Source organism: Podarcis raffonei, chromosome 9 (assembly GCF_027172205.1).
Source record: "Podarcis raffonei isolate rPodRaf1 chromosome 9, rPodRaf1.pri, whole genome shotgun sequence".
NCBI lineage: Eukaryota > Metazoa > Chordata > Lepidosauria > Squamata > Lacertidae > Podarcis > Podarcis raffonei.
This window is the reverse complement of record NC_070610.1, coordinates 26,744,444-26,762,025: the sequence shown is the minus strand read 5'-3', so window position 1 is coordinate 26,762,025 and position 17,582 is coordinate 26,744,444. Positions and strand designations below refer to the sequence as shown.

At 41.5% G+C, this 17,582-nt stretch overlaps 1 protein-coding gene across 2 annotated transcripts in view; it reads left to right on the top strand.

Moving 5' to 3' along the window:
- Positions 1-17,582, top strand: part of KIT (KIT proto-oncogene, receptor tyrosine kinase) — a 74,873-nt gene that overhangs the window by 25,841 nt on the left and 31,450 nt on the right. Inside the window, exons 2-5 of one of the 2 annotated variants that reach the window (XM_053402340.1) lie at positions 3,306-3,554; positions 9,482-9,760; positions 10,273-10,409; positions 14,163-14,322. In XM_053402340.1, the coding sequence (XP_053258315.1) occupies positions 3,306-3,554; positions 9,482-9,760; positions 10,273-10,409; positions 14,163-14,322 (825 nt within the window). The remainder of the gene's footprint in view (positions 1-3,305; positions 3,555-9,481; positions 9,761-10,272; positions 10,410-14,162; positions 14,323-17,582) is intronic. The other variant, XM_053402341.1, reaches the window with a different exon arrangement.

Here is a 17,582-nt window from a genome sequence, read left to right as displayed (position 1 = left end):
TTCTGTGATAGCTGCACAGCCTGCATTCGCTCCATAACACGCATGCACAATTCCGCTTACTTTTTAGGAGGAAAAAAGTGAGTCTTATAGAGCAAAAAATACGGTATATAAAAGGTAAAGGGACCCCTGACCATTAGGTCCAGTCGTGGCCGACTCTGGGGTTGCGGCGCTCATCTTGCTCTATTGGCCGAGGGAGCCGCCGTACAGCTTCTGGGTCATGTGGCCAGCATGACTAAGCCACTTCTGGCGAGCCAGAGCAGCACACGGAAACGTTTAAATTCCCGCCGGAGTGGTACCTATTTATCTACTTGCACTTTGTGCTTTCGAACTGCTAGGTTGGCAGGAGCAGGGACCGAGCAATGGGAGCTCACCCCATCGAACCGCCGACCTTCTGATCGGCAAGTCCTAGGGTCTGTGGTTTAACCCACAGCGCCACCCGCGTCCCTCAATATACCATACTAAAGGTCAAAATATGTTGCATGCTTAATTACAGCCATGGAGGTGGGGTTTTTTTGGGGGGGAGGGGGGTTCGAAACACACAGGGAGAGGAGGTTTTCCCCTTTACTCCCTAACCAAAATCCTCCAAAGTCACCCCACTGGGGTGCCAGTAGGAATTTTTTTGGGGGGTGGGGGTGGGGTGGGTTGAGGACAGAAGAGGGAAGAAGTCTTACCATCCCTGCATGCTGTTATTTTTGTCACAATCCCTCTCGCCCCAAGCAACTGTAATTGATTTAAGGAAAAAATAGAGACATAGCAGCATGCTACACGTTAAGTGTAACATGTAGTTTGGCCCCCAATCTTTGTTGATTGGGAGGGGTCTCTTGATTGTGTTGATTAGATTATGTAGAGAATCTGACCTTCTCTCTTCCTTATCATCTGCATTTAAGTACCTTTGGATTTCTCACTAGCTGGAGTGTTTATCTGACACCCTCTTAATCCATTGTACTTAGAATCATAGAATCATAGAGTTGGAAGAGACCACAAGGGCCATCGAGTCCAACCCCCTGCCAAGCAGGAAACACCATCAGAGCACTCCTGACATATGGTTGTCAAGCCTCTGCTTAAAGACCTCCAAAGAAGGAGACTCCACCACACTCCTTGGCAGCAAATGCCACTGTCGAACAGCTCTTACTGTCAGGAAGTTCTTCCTAATGTTTAGGTGGAATCTTCTTTCTTGTAGTTTGGAACCATTGCTCCGTGTCCGCTTCTCTGGAGCAGCAGAAAACAACCTTTCTCCCTCCTCTATGTGACATCCTTTTATATATTTGAACATGGCTATCATATCACCCCTTAACCTCCTCTTCTCCAGGCTAAACATGCCCAGCTCCCTTAGCCGTTCCTCATAAGGCATCGTTTCCAGGCCTTTGACCATTTTGGTTGCCCTCCTCTGGACACGTTCCAGTTTGTCAGTGTCCTTCCTGAACTGTGGTGCCCAGAACTGGACACAGTACTCCAGGTGAGGTCTGACCAGAGCAGAATACAGCGGCACTATTACTTCCCTTGATCTAGATGCTATACTCCTATTGATGCAGCCCAACTTCTAAGTGCTGCTAAAGTTGCCGGTTAAATAAATTTGGTACTGCCCTATAATCCATGCAAACTTCATTTCCAGGCTGAGCCGATGGCATTGTCCCTAATGCTGAGAAAAACCAATTTCCCCCCCAATAATTAATTAATTGAATTGTTCTTACTGTCGGTATCAAATGAGCACACTGTAAGCCAAATGGGGATACACTGGTTTTGTTTGTTTTTTAAACTTTGTGGGCATCTACAAATCATAAGCAAACGCTAATACATAAGCTGTCAGATTTAAACTATCTCTAGAAAAGAAAAGAATTCCCATAGCATCCCCTTCTAGGGAACATACACTGTTTGTGTGGCTTAACTGTGATAAGACATACATCGTAGCTGAACTCAGGTACCTGAACTTAGACCTCCCCAAGATGGCCAGAATTAATTTAACTCCCTTTGATTCAGAGCTGTAGCTTAGTAGGAGAGCGTATGCTTTGAATTCGAAAGGTCCCCGGTTCAATCGCTGACCTCTCTGGGTAGGGCAAGGAAAAAACAGCCACACAGCATCAGAGAGCATATCTTACAGATGTTCTCTTCCTGTGCAAATGCCAGAAGAGGAAGCTGGAAAGCTAGATTTCTTCCTCCTTTGTTAGCATGTAGGCATAATGTGAAGGTAAAACCTTGAGGGACACATACCACACTTCCATATTCAGGCAAAGAAAGACTGGATGAAAGAACAATAATTTGGATGTCTTTCTAGATAAGTCCTCTTAATTGTACATAAGACTAGCAAGGCTTAATAAAAGGTCAGTTTTCCTTCAGATTCACATCATACATTTAAAACACATTGCTTCCCCCCCAAAGAATTCTGGAAATTGTAGTTTGTTAAAGTTGCTGGGTATTGTCACTCTTAGGTGTAAAGTACAGTTCCCAGGGTTATTTATGGGATGCCATGTGCTTTAAATATATGGTGCTGATGTGACTATATTATTGTTTATGTTTCTGGATTTCTCACAACCTGGCCTTGAAGAAGGAGCTGGAGAAAAAAATCAAGCTATATTAAAAGTCCTTCCTCACCTTCACAGTGAAGGTGGGAAGGCACTTTCTAAAACATCTCAGTGTAAGGGAGAGATTCTCATGATTTTGTGGCAAGGGGGATACCGTCCAGATAAAGCAGCAGATGATAAGTTTCTTTTCAGTTTTTTAAACCAACAGCAGATTTTTCTGCAGCTTTAACTTCTGGCAGGATTGTTCAGCTGAGCAGCATCCATCTTCATTAGTAAACAGATGCCCAGTGGGAATAACTACATCATGAAAAAAGATCATTACCACGGAACTGAATGGAAAAGAAGATGGCTGCCCCCATGGGCAGCCCATGGTGGCAGCCATCTTTTCCTTTTTCAGCATAATGTTCGGAGTAATGGTACTATGTTGTGATGTAGCCTCGGGGCATCTGTTTGCTAATGAAGACTGATGCTGAAATTTTTGCCTTGTCCGAAAAGATTTAATCCCACCCCAAAATAAGATACTTCCTTTCCACACCTGATATATCAGGGACTGTCTTCATGGACACCACCCACCCACCCACCCCGCTGTGGGAGCACCAAAAACAGCCTGGTTTAGCAGCCAAGAAATTTCAGTCATCAGCCATGAGGTAATACTTGAATCATGTTTTGAGAAGAAATTAAACTACAAATCAAACTGACGTAGGCTTGTGCAACATGATTTCTTTTTTTAAAGACCTATGAAAGGAAATCTACGAAACACTAAACGCTAAATTTTATTTTTGGCAGGTGGTACCAGACCTTCTATTATTCCAGCACGTTCCACTTTGGTTGTGAATAGTGGACAAGAGTTAAAGCTGTTGTGTAGTGATGGTGGCACTGTGACCTGGGATTTTCGGAGTTCGGACCCATCAGGAAAGCCCCTCATTTCAAAAATGAAGGAGTTACACATAAGTAAAGCAGAAGCAAGCCACACAGGAACATATACATGTACAAACACAGAGAGATCGAACAACTCAATTTATGTTTTTGTTAAAGGTAAATATTATTGTTTTTTCCCCCTCCTCCTTACCTGAAAACTTGGTTTGTGCTTCCATTTATATTGATCACATTGGTGCTTTTGATGTGATGTTTTCACACCCTAAGAAACCAGTGTATCGGATGAATTCTTCAGATTCCTGCTGCACCACAAGGTTGTCTGATGCTTAGGTGTGTACCAGTTAAACTATCACTGAAACTTATGTGTAGGCTACTTGCTATCCATTATTCTAGGATGGGGCAGTCTTGATCTAAGACCACATTACCCTCAAACAACTGCTCCCAAGAAGCATCCCGGAGATGGACGTGGCATAAAACCTTTGTTTGTCTTTCTAGGAACTTAGGGCCATGTCAAAGGGCATATTGAAATGAACCTTTTAGGCTGCAATCCCAAACACGCTTTTTAGGGAGCATGTCCCATTGAACACGGCGGGATTTCTGAGCAAATGTGCTTGGGATTATGGTGCATGCATACTAATTCAGGGCATCTGCCTATCACAGGCTTCCCCCTCCTATGAAGCATGGGCATTCCTCCCCTCCACACACACAAAAAATAATCCTTCCACATTTTTACATTAAAAAATGCAGACTTTTTGCTCTTGAGGCCTGCAAACAGACATGCTCAATAGATAGACAATTTGAATTGTTATGCTTCCTGGCAACCAGATGGGTGGCTGGATCTATGCCAGCAGGGAAAACATGAGCTCAGATATTGGTTGGGAGCAGTTGCATCAGTTTTAGTTCCATCCTGCTCCACAGTTTCGTTTATTCTTGTTTGCTTATGACATTTGTATGCTGCCCTGTAACATAAAGTTCTCTTGATGACCAACAGTAAATAAGTAATGAAACAATGAAAGTTCAAAATAAGTCAAGAAAATCAAAAGTTTCACAGCAAACCAAAAGCTCACCCCAGCTGCTAAGTTAAAACACAGATTTAAAAACAGAAAGGAACAGACAACATGAGGTGAATCAAAAAGTCTTCGCTTGCTGACTGAAAGATAGTGACTGGCCCTGGGAAGTCTGTTCCACAACCAGGGTGCCACCACCAAAAAAGCCTTCTCCCTGGTAGTTATCCAACTCTCTTCATTCAGCGCAAATACTGAGATCTGGACCTCAAAAGAGGATTGTACGGTTTAGGTAGCTACGTATGTTCATAGGTACATAGTTGTGGAAAAGAAGAGTAGATGTAGTTCAACTAACCATGTAGCCACCTGTATCAGGACTGGACAGTGAAGATCCACCTAGAGGCCAAGCTGTGGTCCTCAGGCTCTTTCTGAACTGCAACTTCCAGCAGCCTCAGTCAGCATGGCTAATAGTAAGGGATGGTGGGTGTTATTGTCTAGCAATATCTGGAGGGCCACAGCTTAGCCATCCCTGAGCTGTAGGATCAGAGAATTTACTTGTAGTATCACCTACCACAGGTAAATTATTGGATCCTGCAGTTTGGGGCCAGAGTCCTTTGCATCTCTCCTCATTATTCATTCCTGATCATGTGGCTACATAACAACACTATTTCTCTTTCAGGACAATCAGGCACAGTTTTTTCTCATTGTCATTTGATGAGAAACCCCATAGTGTCTATGGAGAAGTGTCTGCTCTGCCAGTTTCCTTAAGTGAGCCACTTTAGGGATTTCTGTATATTTTGTTGACTAGATGTCAAAAGGAGCTGGCTCCATTGACAAACATTGCAATGGAGGTAACGCCAAAAGGTACTGGAGTTCATCTCAGCAGTGAAATACCTGTGATGGTTGATTCACACATGTGTATGATCTAGTAAGGTTGTAGCCATCAAGTGTTGAAGATGTACATCTGAACAAACACTGAGGTCCAGGTGGAAACTGCTGAACCCTGCCCAGTAGTTTTGATCTTGGTATTTATAGGGTTTAAACCAAGGATCAATGCTTAAACTTTTGAAGGATAAAACTCAGTATATACTGCATGATAGTCGTCAGAGGCACATCTGAGCAGCATGCTTTCCCCTTACTACTGAGTAGCCCAAGGCTGTTGCCACAGAGCTGAAACTGGAAGCAGAACTGAACTTCCAGTAAAACTTGAGGTCCAGTAACACTATTTTGAAACATTGGTTTGGGGATTTGTTCTGGGCCTGAAAGATCCCTTTGAGACACAATTGTTCCTGTTGTTGATGTTGATTGGAAAGATGCCCACGTAAACCCCGAACATCTTTAGAATATCGTGAAATAAGGGGAGCTGAGGATCTGGAGTATGAATTTCTAATGTGTTCTGGGCAGCTCTTCTGTGGTCCTTTATCTTACTAAAGGGATTTATGGAAGCACCACCAAAAGCGAAGTGCATGTTTTCCCTAATTTTTATAATCTGCTTCTGGTAACACTTAAGGACTGGTTCACACATGTGTACAGATCACTAAATTTTCCATTAATTGATTTCCCAATAATCCTGAAGGGCAAGTGAATGTGTGAACTGACTTCATAGGAAAACTTTGCTTCCGTGATGTGAGATGGTTCGAAACATCTGATTAGGGGTATTAGAACTGTGATACTACATTCATATATGTAAGACATGAAGTGATGGAAAGAAATATGTGTGAACCAAGAAGCATTTTTAGGAGTGCATTTCTGGTACCATTCCCACCACTGTCTGCAAGACTTTTCTGTGGTGCTTGGTTGTGTGTGCTCAGCTGAACAGAGAAATTTCTCTTCATCTATTGGTTGATGTCTTTGAATTACTTTTGGTCTTCAATTTGTTGATTTCTTCTGCTCTGTGAAGTTGCGCAGAAAGAAAATGTATCCATGCTGCCCATCTGTCACTGAGAGTTTATTTTCTTTGCAAAATGTTCTGTTTGTTATTTGGTGGTAGTCAGGGAGTATGGCGTGTCTGGCCTATTTTATTACATTTATATCCCATATTTATTCCATTGTGGAACCCAAATTGGCCTTTGGTTCCCATTAAGTCTCTCATCCAAGCTCTGACCAGACGAAGACCTGCTTAGCTTCAGCAAGGTGGTAAGTGTAGAGTGGCTGCTGCATCCCTGGGACAGATCATACGGGAAATTCTTCTGATGGTGCTACTACATCTCTCTCACTCACTGATATGTCCCATGTGTTTTCATCATGCAGATGCTACCAGTGTGATGCAGGTTCCATCCGCAGATAGGAAATCAATAGCCACCCCCACATTAGTAACATAGAATCAAACTTTTCTCAGCGTTTTACCTCAAAAAGTACTCCCAAATGAACACAGAACGCTTCCTGCATTAGGTGGCTTCCCTGTTTTCTGGAGGGGGCAGTTCTGCACATACATATAGATGCATCGTAAAGCCTTTGATGGGAATAATGAATCCTGCTCATGCAAGCGCTGTGTGCCAATCAGAGTGGACTCAAGCCTGTGGATTGTGGTGGGAGGGGAGGAGTATGTCTGTTAAGGTGTTTTGAGGATTGCAGTAGATGGAATAAGCCTTTGCTACCAGTTAAAATAATTTCTATTAAGGTTCTATTCTGTTATGGAGGGATTTCCTAACACTTTCCATAGGAATTTCTGTTTGTGAATGAGATGGAAAAAGCTATTCATGGTAATGTACTGAAGTGTGAATTTTACTGTGTGGGCTCCATTTCATACTGAGATCTAAATAAACAAAAGGAAATTGTACTATGAAAGGAATTCTGACATTCTGTGATCTTATTTCCCCCATTAGGGCTTGCTAACACACAGTGGGATGAGCTGGAAAGCATAGCTAAAGTAATTCCATTCATTTAATTTGCTCTGTTCTCCTGGAAACTTAAAAATACCTCACCAGTTTCCAGAAGGAGACAATTTTAGTATTTCCTTTGGCTTCACAGTTTGCCAGTAGTGAGCAACAACTAAGTCTGTTTCTGGCTAAAAACCCAATCTATCTATAGACTTAATTCAAAATCCCTCGTCATAATCACAGTGTTATAAGACTTTAATTTTGTGGAAGTTCTTTTTGGATGCTTTTGGGAGATTTTTTTCATTTCGCCCAAATCTATCTCATCTTATAGTTAGTAGCCCTTTGAAGACATTAGGACAAATTGAGCCAATTACAGTCAGCTTCTGATGTGTGGGTACCACATGTGACAGTAAGAGGCCCACTGTAACAGAGAACTGATTAGCCAATGACATCAAGATCTAAGACAGGCAGAGAGATCAGAGACCTATGAGATGTTTACAAGAGTAAAGAGGAAAGGATGAAGTGGGTAGTAAAAGACCCACCTTTTACTGGGGCCAGTGGTCAGGGATGATGGGCGTTGTTGTTCAGCAACATCTGGGGACCCAAGGTTGGGAAAGTCTAATCAGGAGAAATGTTCATGGAGGCTCTGAACCCATTCAGCTGACAACCCATTAGTTAATATCCTCATAATTTTCATTCTGTTATTTTCAAGTCATAAATGTCTGAAGTACACTTGGAGGTGAATTTATAAAGTTTTGGGGACAGTCCCAGCAAAAATAAGTCCCAGAGGAGTTTTTTCTTGTTTTTCAATTATGCAAGAAAGCATCATAATGATGATTAAAAATGGATAAGGATTCTTTAGTACAGAATTCTTTAATTGCCTAAATTTCAGGAAAAGGTCATTTCAATAGTTCCAAAAAAAATAAATCAGACTCTGTGACTGCCTGAGTCTGTAGCTCTGCTTGTAGAAGGGCTAAGTCCACATTTTCACAAACAAGTAGAATTACAGGGGAACCACAAGACAATAGAATCCAACCCTAGCACAAGACTATTCACTCAGTATATTCATCAATTCTCAATGTTCAGGGTGAAATACATATACCTCCTGTGTATCAGATGATGGGAGCAAACAACACTGGGTGGCTATTGCTTTTATGCTCTGCGTGTGAAATTCCCGTTGGCACCTGGCAGGCTATTGTTTGCTTGAAACTGAATCCTCTTAGCGTAAATCAAGGTGCACAACAAGCAGAAAAGATGCCTTCCTCAAAAAGGTTGGCTCCAAATTTGATCAGAGTGGTATCCAACATTAGTCACTGAGTACAGTAGACACTTACTTTCTGCTGAGATCAGACAAGCTCCCTCCCTACTGCACTTCAGATAACATCTGAATACTTTTTAAAGTTCCAGCAGGCATTTTAAACAAGCTTTTCCGATGTTATGGTTAATTTTAACCGTTTTTATCTATTCTGTTTATTTTTTGACCTTATTGTACACCACTTGGAAACCTTGATATCATCATCATCACCATTTTTAATTTGTATACCACCTTTCTATCTTACAATACTCAAGGCAGTTTACAAGCTGAAGAAACAAAAAATGTACATCTTATAACAATCTAATGCAATACAAAAATGTGACAATAAAACATACCTTTAAAATAGGCAACCTCTATCAAAAAAGTAACATTCAACAATCATTAGAATAGTATAAAATAATAATATCAACATATAAAAGTTAAACAGAAATCCACTCAACAGTTACAATAATATCTAAACTATAATCAATAACATAATGGGAAGCCACAGTACATAAAACAATACAATACACATTGAGAAGCAGAGGGTGGGACAAGGCAGATGGAAGGAGGACTTGCCTGATGGAGTCTCTCCCCTCAGTTCTTCCTTAAGCGGTATAGAAATATTTATATATGCCAGTATATCAAGATAACATCACAGCAGTTTACAACAATTTTAAAAAGCATAAAACCAAACAATAAAATCATAAACAGCATAAATTGTTGGGGGAGGGGAAATACTTGTGTGAAGATTTGTGTTTTACTGTGTTTTCAATATTTTGTTGGGAGCCACCCAGAGTGGCTGGGGCAACACAGTCAGATGGGGGCGTATAAATTATAGAAGAAGAAGAAGAAGAAGAAGAAGAAGAAGAAGAAGAAGAAGAAGAAGAAGAAGGGGAATAGTTATTGTTATCATCATCATTGTTTAATATATAGTCTTCAGGTAAAATGTTTTTGTTTTCATTTCAGATCCAGCGGTCCTGTTTTTTCATGAGCCTGTCACATACGCGATGGAAGATAGCGATGCTCTCATTCAGTGTCCAGTGACAGATCCAGACATTTCAAGTTTCACTTTGAAAAGGTGTCACGGGAAACCTCTGCCTGAGAATATGGAGTTAGTTCCTGATCTTCAGAAAGGAATTACCATAAAAAATGTACAGAGATCATTTTCTGGTTGTTACCAGTGTGTGGCGTATCAAAATGGAGAGGAGAAGGTGTCAGAATTTATCACACTAGTTGTGAGGGCAGGTAAGACATACATTCCTCTTTACTGGAATATCTAGTAAAACCATATTGATCACTGCTATTATTGTGTACAAACTTCTTCCTGCAGCTCAGGCAGCCATTATAGTTGGCATACCTTTATATAAGATTGCATGTTAACAAGGGTAAAATAATTAGATAATTATTTCTTTCAGATGGTACACTCAGCTTCCATCAGTGGATGGAAAGGCTTTTGGGTTGTAACCTTATAAAATGGTCATGGAATGAGTTTCCTGATTATGCTTCAGTCTTTGCAGGATTAAATATTATGTATGCTTATCTGTGCATGCTATATAGTGCCTATAAATGTTTTCATACTTTAACTAAGAGATGTACTTGGCATGAAAGAACAATTCAAATACATTACAGAAATTTAAAATACCTCTAGGAGGTCTAATATTTTATTAGGAGGTTAATAACTTCTGATTTTTTCCCCTCCTCTCTCTTGGAGGCACTGCATGTAATGAAAAACAATGCACATCTAAATTGTTTTCCAGTTCACAAATCCCTTCCAGCCATCTCCTTATCCAAAACCAACCAACTTCTCAAAGAAGGTGAAGAATTTGAAGTTACATGCACAATCAAGGATGTAGATAGCACTCTGCAAGCTAATTGGATTTTTCAAGGCAGCGCGGTGAGTTCATTATACCCCATCAGTCTTAACTAATGTACTTGAAAGAACAATCTTAAAAACACACCACAGGATCACATTGGGGGTGCGTTCTTCATTAGTTATGACAAAACAGTATTCCTGAGAAGTGTTGTTACCCAGAGCAGTAGCCTTGACAAGTCTCAAATAAGATACCTCAGTGGATTCCTAGCCTTTCAGTGGATTTTTACCCTTTCTGCCACACATGGCATGACAACAACCTACCTGGAATTGCATGATCTGTCTCTTTCCTTCTGACTGACAGCAGCTACTGGACAAAAAGATGACGCTACTCATCTTCTTCTTAGGATTTATTTAAAGTAGAAAGTCATTCTCTCCCAGTAGGTACCATAGGCCCTCTTGCAACTTCAGATTTCATTTTTGCTTTATCCTTCTTCCTCCCTCTTTAATACTTCTTGCTTTGTTTTGTGCCTTCTGGCCATCCTTGCGTTTCCATATTTTCAACCCTGCTGTCATTCATTCTTTTTGTTTTATTATTATCTAGACAAAAGACCCAGTTTTGATATAAGCCCATGTCTCTGAGTGCATTTGAAGTCACAAGTGCAGAACTGCTAAAAAAAAAACCTCTGCCAGGCCTCACAGGGACTTCCATTTTCAAGGGGTAAATACATGTTACATGTTAATACATGAAAGGAACCTAACACAAACATACTTTTGTGAAGGTAAAGCAGGCTAGACTCTGAAGCTCCTTTGCTTTTTGGAATAATTGCACTGGGAACTTCTTAAATGTGTCTGTATGCTAGTTAGCATCCCAGGAACCATTTTATAGAGGGGAAACTATTCAGCGGCTGCCTAGGAAGCAGGTTTCAAGGGCAGGTCTGAATCATGTAGCCAGTCTGTAAGGCAAGGAGGAATGAGAGTTCAGGGAGAGGAAGCGCAATGGCTTTAGGAATCGAGACAGTGGTTGAGAAAGCTCCAAACTCATATTCACAGGTTGCTGCAGGTTCCTGAGGCTGGTAGTGCTTCTGTGAATTGTTGGCATAGGTGAGAAGCTGATCCAGTAGTTATCCCCTATCAGGGCCCTGTTATTCATGAGCAAGAACCAATTCCCAGGAGTGGAACCCAGCAAAGTTCAAATGCATAGAGGTTCCCAGCCAAGAACTTTTTGAAGTCAAGCAAAGACTGCAGGCTGCTGTTGAATGTGGTCATGACTTTACCAAAGAGCAACAACGCAGCAAAGTAGGTCAGGCTTTAATTTGAGAAAGCCAGACATGTGAGAGGAGCCTGAATATCTAAAGCAGCACTACTACCGCATGAAAGGCCTGGATGTCAAGTCACAATGCCTCTGAAGTTCACAGTTCTTTGGCAAGGAATCACAGATAACAGTGATTCATAATCTGAATCTCAGCCTCCAGAGCTCCTCAATCCTTCACACACACACACACACACACACACATTCATTCATTCCCCCCGGGACCCACTTGCCTATGGCTGTTCCTTGTGTCCTGCTGCTACTGTTACCTGGCTGTGGTGGTGTTTATTTCTATTCTATTTTTTAAATTTCCATACCGCCCTTCACCTAAAGACCACAGGGGTGGTTTACAATATAAAAACATGAAAATACATACAGTGGTACCTCTGGATACGAATGGGATCCGTTCCGGAGCCCCGTTCGCATCCTGAAGCAAACGCAACCTGCGTCTGCGTGGGTCGCGTTTCGCCGCTTCCATGCATGCGCATGATGTCATTTTGGCCGTCTGCGCATGCGCGAGCAGCGAAACCCGGAAGTAATGCGTTCTGTTACTTCCGGGTCGCCACGGAGCGCAACCCGAAAGCGCTCAACCTGAAGCAACTTCAACCTGAGGTATGACTGTAATGTTGTAAAAAACAACAGCAACAATCCCCCCTTCATAGTAGAAGAGTTGGCCTGTGTAACAAAGACCCAAATGCCAGGGGACAATAGAGCTACCTATAGCTCAAGCAGTGGCCGGTTAAAAATATATGGTGGGCTTGAGGCTAATGGGGATTCATAGCAGCAATTGGAATCCCATAATGCTCCTAATAACAATTGTTGAGTGTGTCTAATGAAGGTCGAAAAAAGCTCTTTGGGGCTTAAAAATTACTGACCTGTTTTCTGATTTTTAAGGGGATGTTGCTTTGTTAACTGAGCCCAATTCCAATTTGAGCTTTGTCATCATGAGTAAGAAGTCTATGAGCAACAAGTAGGCCAGAGACAGTAAAACAAGCAGGCCAGAAAGAGTCATCCAAGGGATTTGGTCCCAGTGCTGCTAGGCCCTTTACCTATGTGGAATTCATTTTTATTTTATTTTGGGTAACACCCACTCTGCTCTTAATCACTGGTAGTGGCATATCTTGTAATTTAAGCATGCATGGAAAACTTCTTAGAAGGTCACGTCTAACCTTGCTGAGTACAATCCCACGGTTAATTGTCAACTGTTAATGGCAGTGATTAGAATATATAATCAGTGATTCATGTGTACCCAGAAAAGGACTAGGGCAGCACTGTAATGCTAGATAAATCGCACAGCCTCGGGGGGGGGGGATACGTCCTGGGTAATCTGTCCCTGGAGCCCATTCTCAGCAGAGCTGCTGACTCTTAAGTGCTTATCTGTTGGCAAATCGCAACTCACCCACTCCAAGGGTGAATTGAGCCTCAGCAGCATGCGGTCAAATATGGGACCTGCAGATGGGAGATCTGGGACAGTTCCAAGAGCATTATAAATTTTTCATACAAAAGCTTGTTTTCGTATGTACTCGGATTCATACTCTTTAGTTTTGTTTGTTCATTCTATTTCCCCGCCCCACATTTGCATGAATTAAAAGCTACTGGAATATTGGGGAAGGGCTGATACTTTCAGCCCTATTTTTAAGAAATAGTGTTAGAGGAGTCAGTCTGCTAAATTTGGAATGAGAGATGAAAGAGTATGGGCATTTAGCTGTGGAGTGGTAACACGGATTCCCTGCTAAATGTGGTTAGGAAACCAGGAGCTGGTCTCAAAAATGGATGCTCCCTCCCTTGGCCAGAACATGCATTCTCTGCTGCGACAGTGATGGTTAATCAAGCAGTTCATTGGTGCCCAATTCTAACCCTGGTTACTGCCAACCAGTGGCTGGTGGACCAGAATTACATGACCAGAAATTTCAATTGTTGGAGATCCAGGTTTCCCTGATGTGGAATTTTGCCAGGCCAAGACTGAAATCCCTCCAGTGCTACCTCAGTGGTGATGAAAGAGCCACTATAATGTCTCTGGACCACATGGGAGGAGACATTGATACGGCAACTTACCAAAGCAGTGTTTCTGGGAACTGGGGCTATGTCATCTCAGTGCTCCGCCCCTACCACATGACCCATGTTCCCCATGTGTATTGAAGCAACATTGCAAAAAGACAAGCTTTTGTAATGCCTTTCATGCTGCTGAGGTAAGACTGGGAAGAGTCTACAGAGTCTCCTAATTAGAAGGCAGACTACCAAGAATGTAGGAGTGGATCTGAAGAAAGGAAATAAGAAAAGGGGAAAAAAGGGTGGTGGTGGGGGAAGTGAGTTCAGCTTTTTTTAAAGAGAGCTCTGAGAACGTAGTTGTTTTGTATGGAGAGGTTCCAGTGACAGGTTTGTCATGATGGCTTATTATTCTGGTTTTAAGTTATGAATATTAATATGGCAAAGTTATAATTACATCTATTTTTAATTTATCTAGGAAAGATGCTGTATACACTGTATCTTGGATGTTAATTTTTTTCTCTCCCCCTTGCCGACAGACTGTTACAGGGAGAAGCAGGAATACGGGCGCTTATGGATATGAAAAGAAATTAAAGCTGAACATCAGTTCAGTGGGAGTTAATGATTCTGGAGCATTTGTGTGCCAAGGAAGAAACACTTTTGGAACAATCAATTCCACTATAACCTTGAAAGTACTAGGTAAATAGTAATACTGCAGATATATAAGATGTCTGTGCCATGGGGAGAATATAACACACAGACTGAGATGGTTGGAAATATATAGATATATATAATACTATATTATGTTATGCCAAAAATCAAATAGCAAGTTTTGCAATGTGTGTACATTACAGTGTGAAAACAGGTGCACTAGCATGTGGAAACAGAAAGTCCTGCTCCTGGTCAACAAAAGAGAGCACCCTTGGGTTTCCTATGTGGTTACCACCCCTTTAAGAAGCTACTAGGATGTCCTTTGTGTGTGCACCCAGCTGGCACAATACAAATAATGTAATGGCATGGTTGATCATATAGACCCTGACAGAAGGATGCTAATCCATAGGAAAGGCCCATTCAGTTGACCCTGCCTGCATGACATACATGCATGCACACCCCTTCATTGTGGGACTGCGGACCTGTGTGAGCTGTTCTTGTTTATCTTGCCATTGCAACCTGGTTCCCTGACCTCATAAGAATGTCTTACGGGGGGTGCACCTGTTCTGCAAGATGCAAAGTGTGAACTGGGCCTAAGACACAACTTGTGAGTGTAGGAAGTGTTTCTGTCCTTCAGCAAGAGTACTGCTGCTTTCAGAGGGGAAACTAGCCACACAGACCCTTAGCGGTGCCCTAATTAAGAATTGGGACATTCACAAGCATATTGTGCATGTGTATTGTAGGAACGCAGAGCCCTCAGTCATTGTACAGTCTGATTTCTTCTAAGTCATAGCCTCTATGCTATTTTTAAGTCAGGTGTTCTAGCTTCTGGAGTTTTGGGCCCCATGCCTGCCTATGCAGGTTAAGAAGAAGCATTACGCGGGGTTAAAGCACACAAAGCGTTCAAAAACCATATTGTTAGGAGATCTCTGTTTAATGTCTGGATTAGATATAAGGATTTATTGGAAAACAAAACCCCAAGGTGGTTGTCGCCAATGGAAGCGAAAGCTCAGAAAAAGCTCAATATGGAGGCCAATTGGCCAAAATATTGGGAAATTTTGGAGCAAGAAGGGGACAGATTGAAATTACAGAGTTTTGAGATGCTAAAAAATAAAGTGCAGGACTGGCTACATTATTATCAGATAATGGAGGCGTACAATCTAGACAAGAAAATTGGCTTCCAGGTGGAAAAATCTAAATTAGAAACAGAAGTGCTAGAACCTAAAACTAAGATTTTGTCAAAAATGTATAACTTGCTGTTGCAGTGGATTACGCAGGATGAAACGGTTAAATCTGCAATGATTAAATGGGCACAAGATATTGGTCATAACATTATGTTTGCTGACTGGGAACAGTTGTGGACCACCGGTATGAAATTTACGGCATGTAATGCCTTAAGAGAGAATATTATGAAAATGATATACAGGTGGTACATGACACCAGTCAAGCTTGCAAAAATCTATCATTTGCCCGATAATAAATGTTGGAAGTGTAAGGAAACTGAAGGTACATTCTTTCACCTTTGGTGGACGTGCCCAAGGATTAAGGCCTTCTGGGAGATGATTTATAATGAAATGAAAAAGGTATTTAAATATACCTTCCTGAAGAAACCAGAGGCCTTTCTCCTGGGCATAGTCGGCCAATTGGTGCCAAAGAAGGATAGAACTTTTTTTTATGTATGCAACAACAGCAGCAAGAATACTTATAGCAAAGCACTGGAAGACGCAAGACCTACCCACTCTGGAAGAATGGCAGACGAAGCTGATTGACTGTATGGGATTGGCAGAAATGACTGGCAGAATCCGCGACCAGGGAGAAGAGTCGGCAGAAGAAGATTGGAAGAAATTTAAGGACTATTTAAAGAAATACTGTAATATTACTGAATTTTGAAGGGAGTTGGATTGAAATTAATGGTTTCTAGCTGTTATGGTAAAAGAATATGGAAGAAATGTTTTTTCTTTTTCTCTTGTTTTAATAAGGTATAAGTTACAATTATTTAAGAAGCTGAATAGAGAATAAGGGGTTAATTAAGTGCGAAGTTAGGAGATCATGATTTGCTGGATAAATAATTTGATCTAGAAAACAAGAAGGGGAGGTTCGAGGAAGTCAAAGGACGATGGTTTGGAAACTAGGTTTGAAAACTATGTGTTTTTAATATTGGTTTTTTTTTCTTTGTGCTTTTTTTCTCTTCTTTTTGTTTGTATAAAATGGAAAATCTTAATAAATATTTATTTTTTAAAAAAAAAATAAGAAGAAGCATTACACGGAAGTGACTCAACGGTTGGGGCAGAACAGCTATACTGTACTTGCGTGCCAGCAGATGGGTCCCTGTTGCTCACCGGGAGTGGACAGGGAGGTTGGTGCAGTGCAAATGCACCAGTGGAACCAATTTGGTGCTCCTGTCAGTGCATGTGCACCACACCAGCTTTGCCACCACTTCACTTCTCTCTCTCCCAGTAGGCAAACCTACCAGTAAGCTAGCATAGCTACTTTTGGCATTACACGCGACAACAGCTTGCAATCCACAAACCAGGTATTCTAATTTTTCCACATCTCCTTTAAGTCAGAGGGATTGTTTCTGGAAATTGTGGATTCCATCCATTATCTTTTCACCCATCTTTTCCCTGAGCTTTACTTTTATCTTTTGGTTAGTCAACCTCGGCCAGTGTGTCAGTCAGTCCTCAGTCAACATGAAAAACATCTATGGCCTTTTGCCCTCTCTGTGCTGTAAATGGGTTTGGCATTGCAAAGGTATATGGCTGCGATCCAGTAATGCATTCCTACTCCCACAAAGCTTCATTTGCTGTAGATGACCAAGTAGCTTCATGTAAACCGTTTTTGGATTGCACACTGCTATAGGCTCTCCTCTAGTATACCGACCTGATTCATGCATAACACTTAAGTCAAAACATGACTTGGTGTGATTGAGAGAACATGGGGGTTCCTGAACCAAACATTATGGATGCAGCACCACTCCCATGGTCTTGCTGCTGATACAGTACCCAGGACAAACTCATGGTTTGGCTTAGCATTATGTCTAAACCTAGGTTCATGGTTTGTCTTGCTCCAGCAAGCGTGCTATAACCAAGGTTTTTTCACCTTATACGTCAACTACGCTACTATGTAAGAGTATAGAATTGTAACCATATTGCATCTTTATGTAAAGTGCACTGAGTGCCATTACAGAATGGGGGATTGATTAATTGATTGATTGATTGATTGCATTTATAAATCTCTCCACCAAAGGCAACACACAATAAAATAGTTACGTACCGGCCTTTGCATGTTATGTACTTAGGCTGAAATTC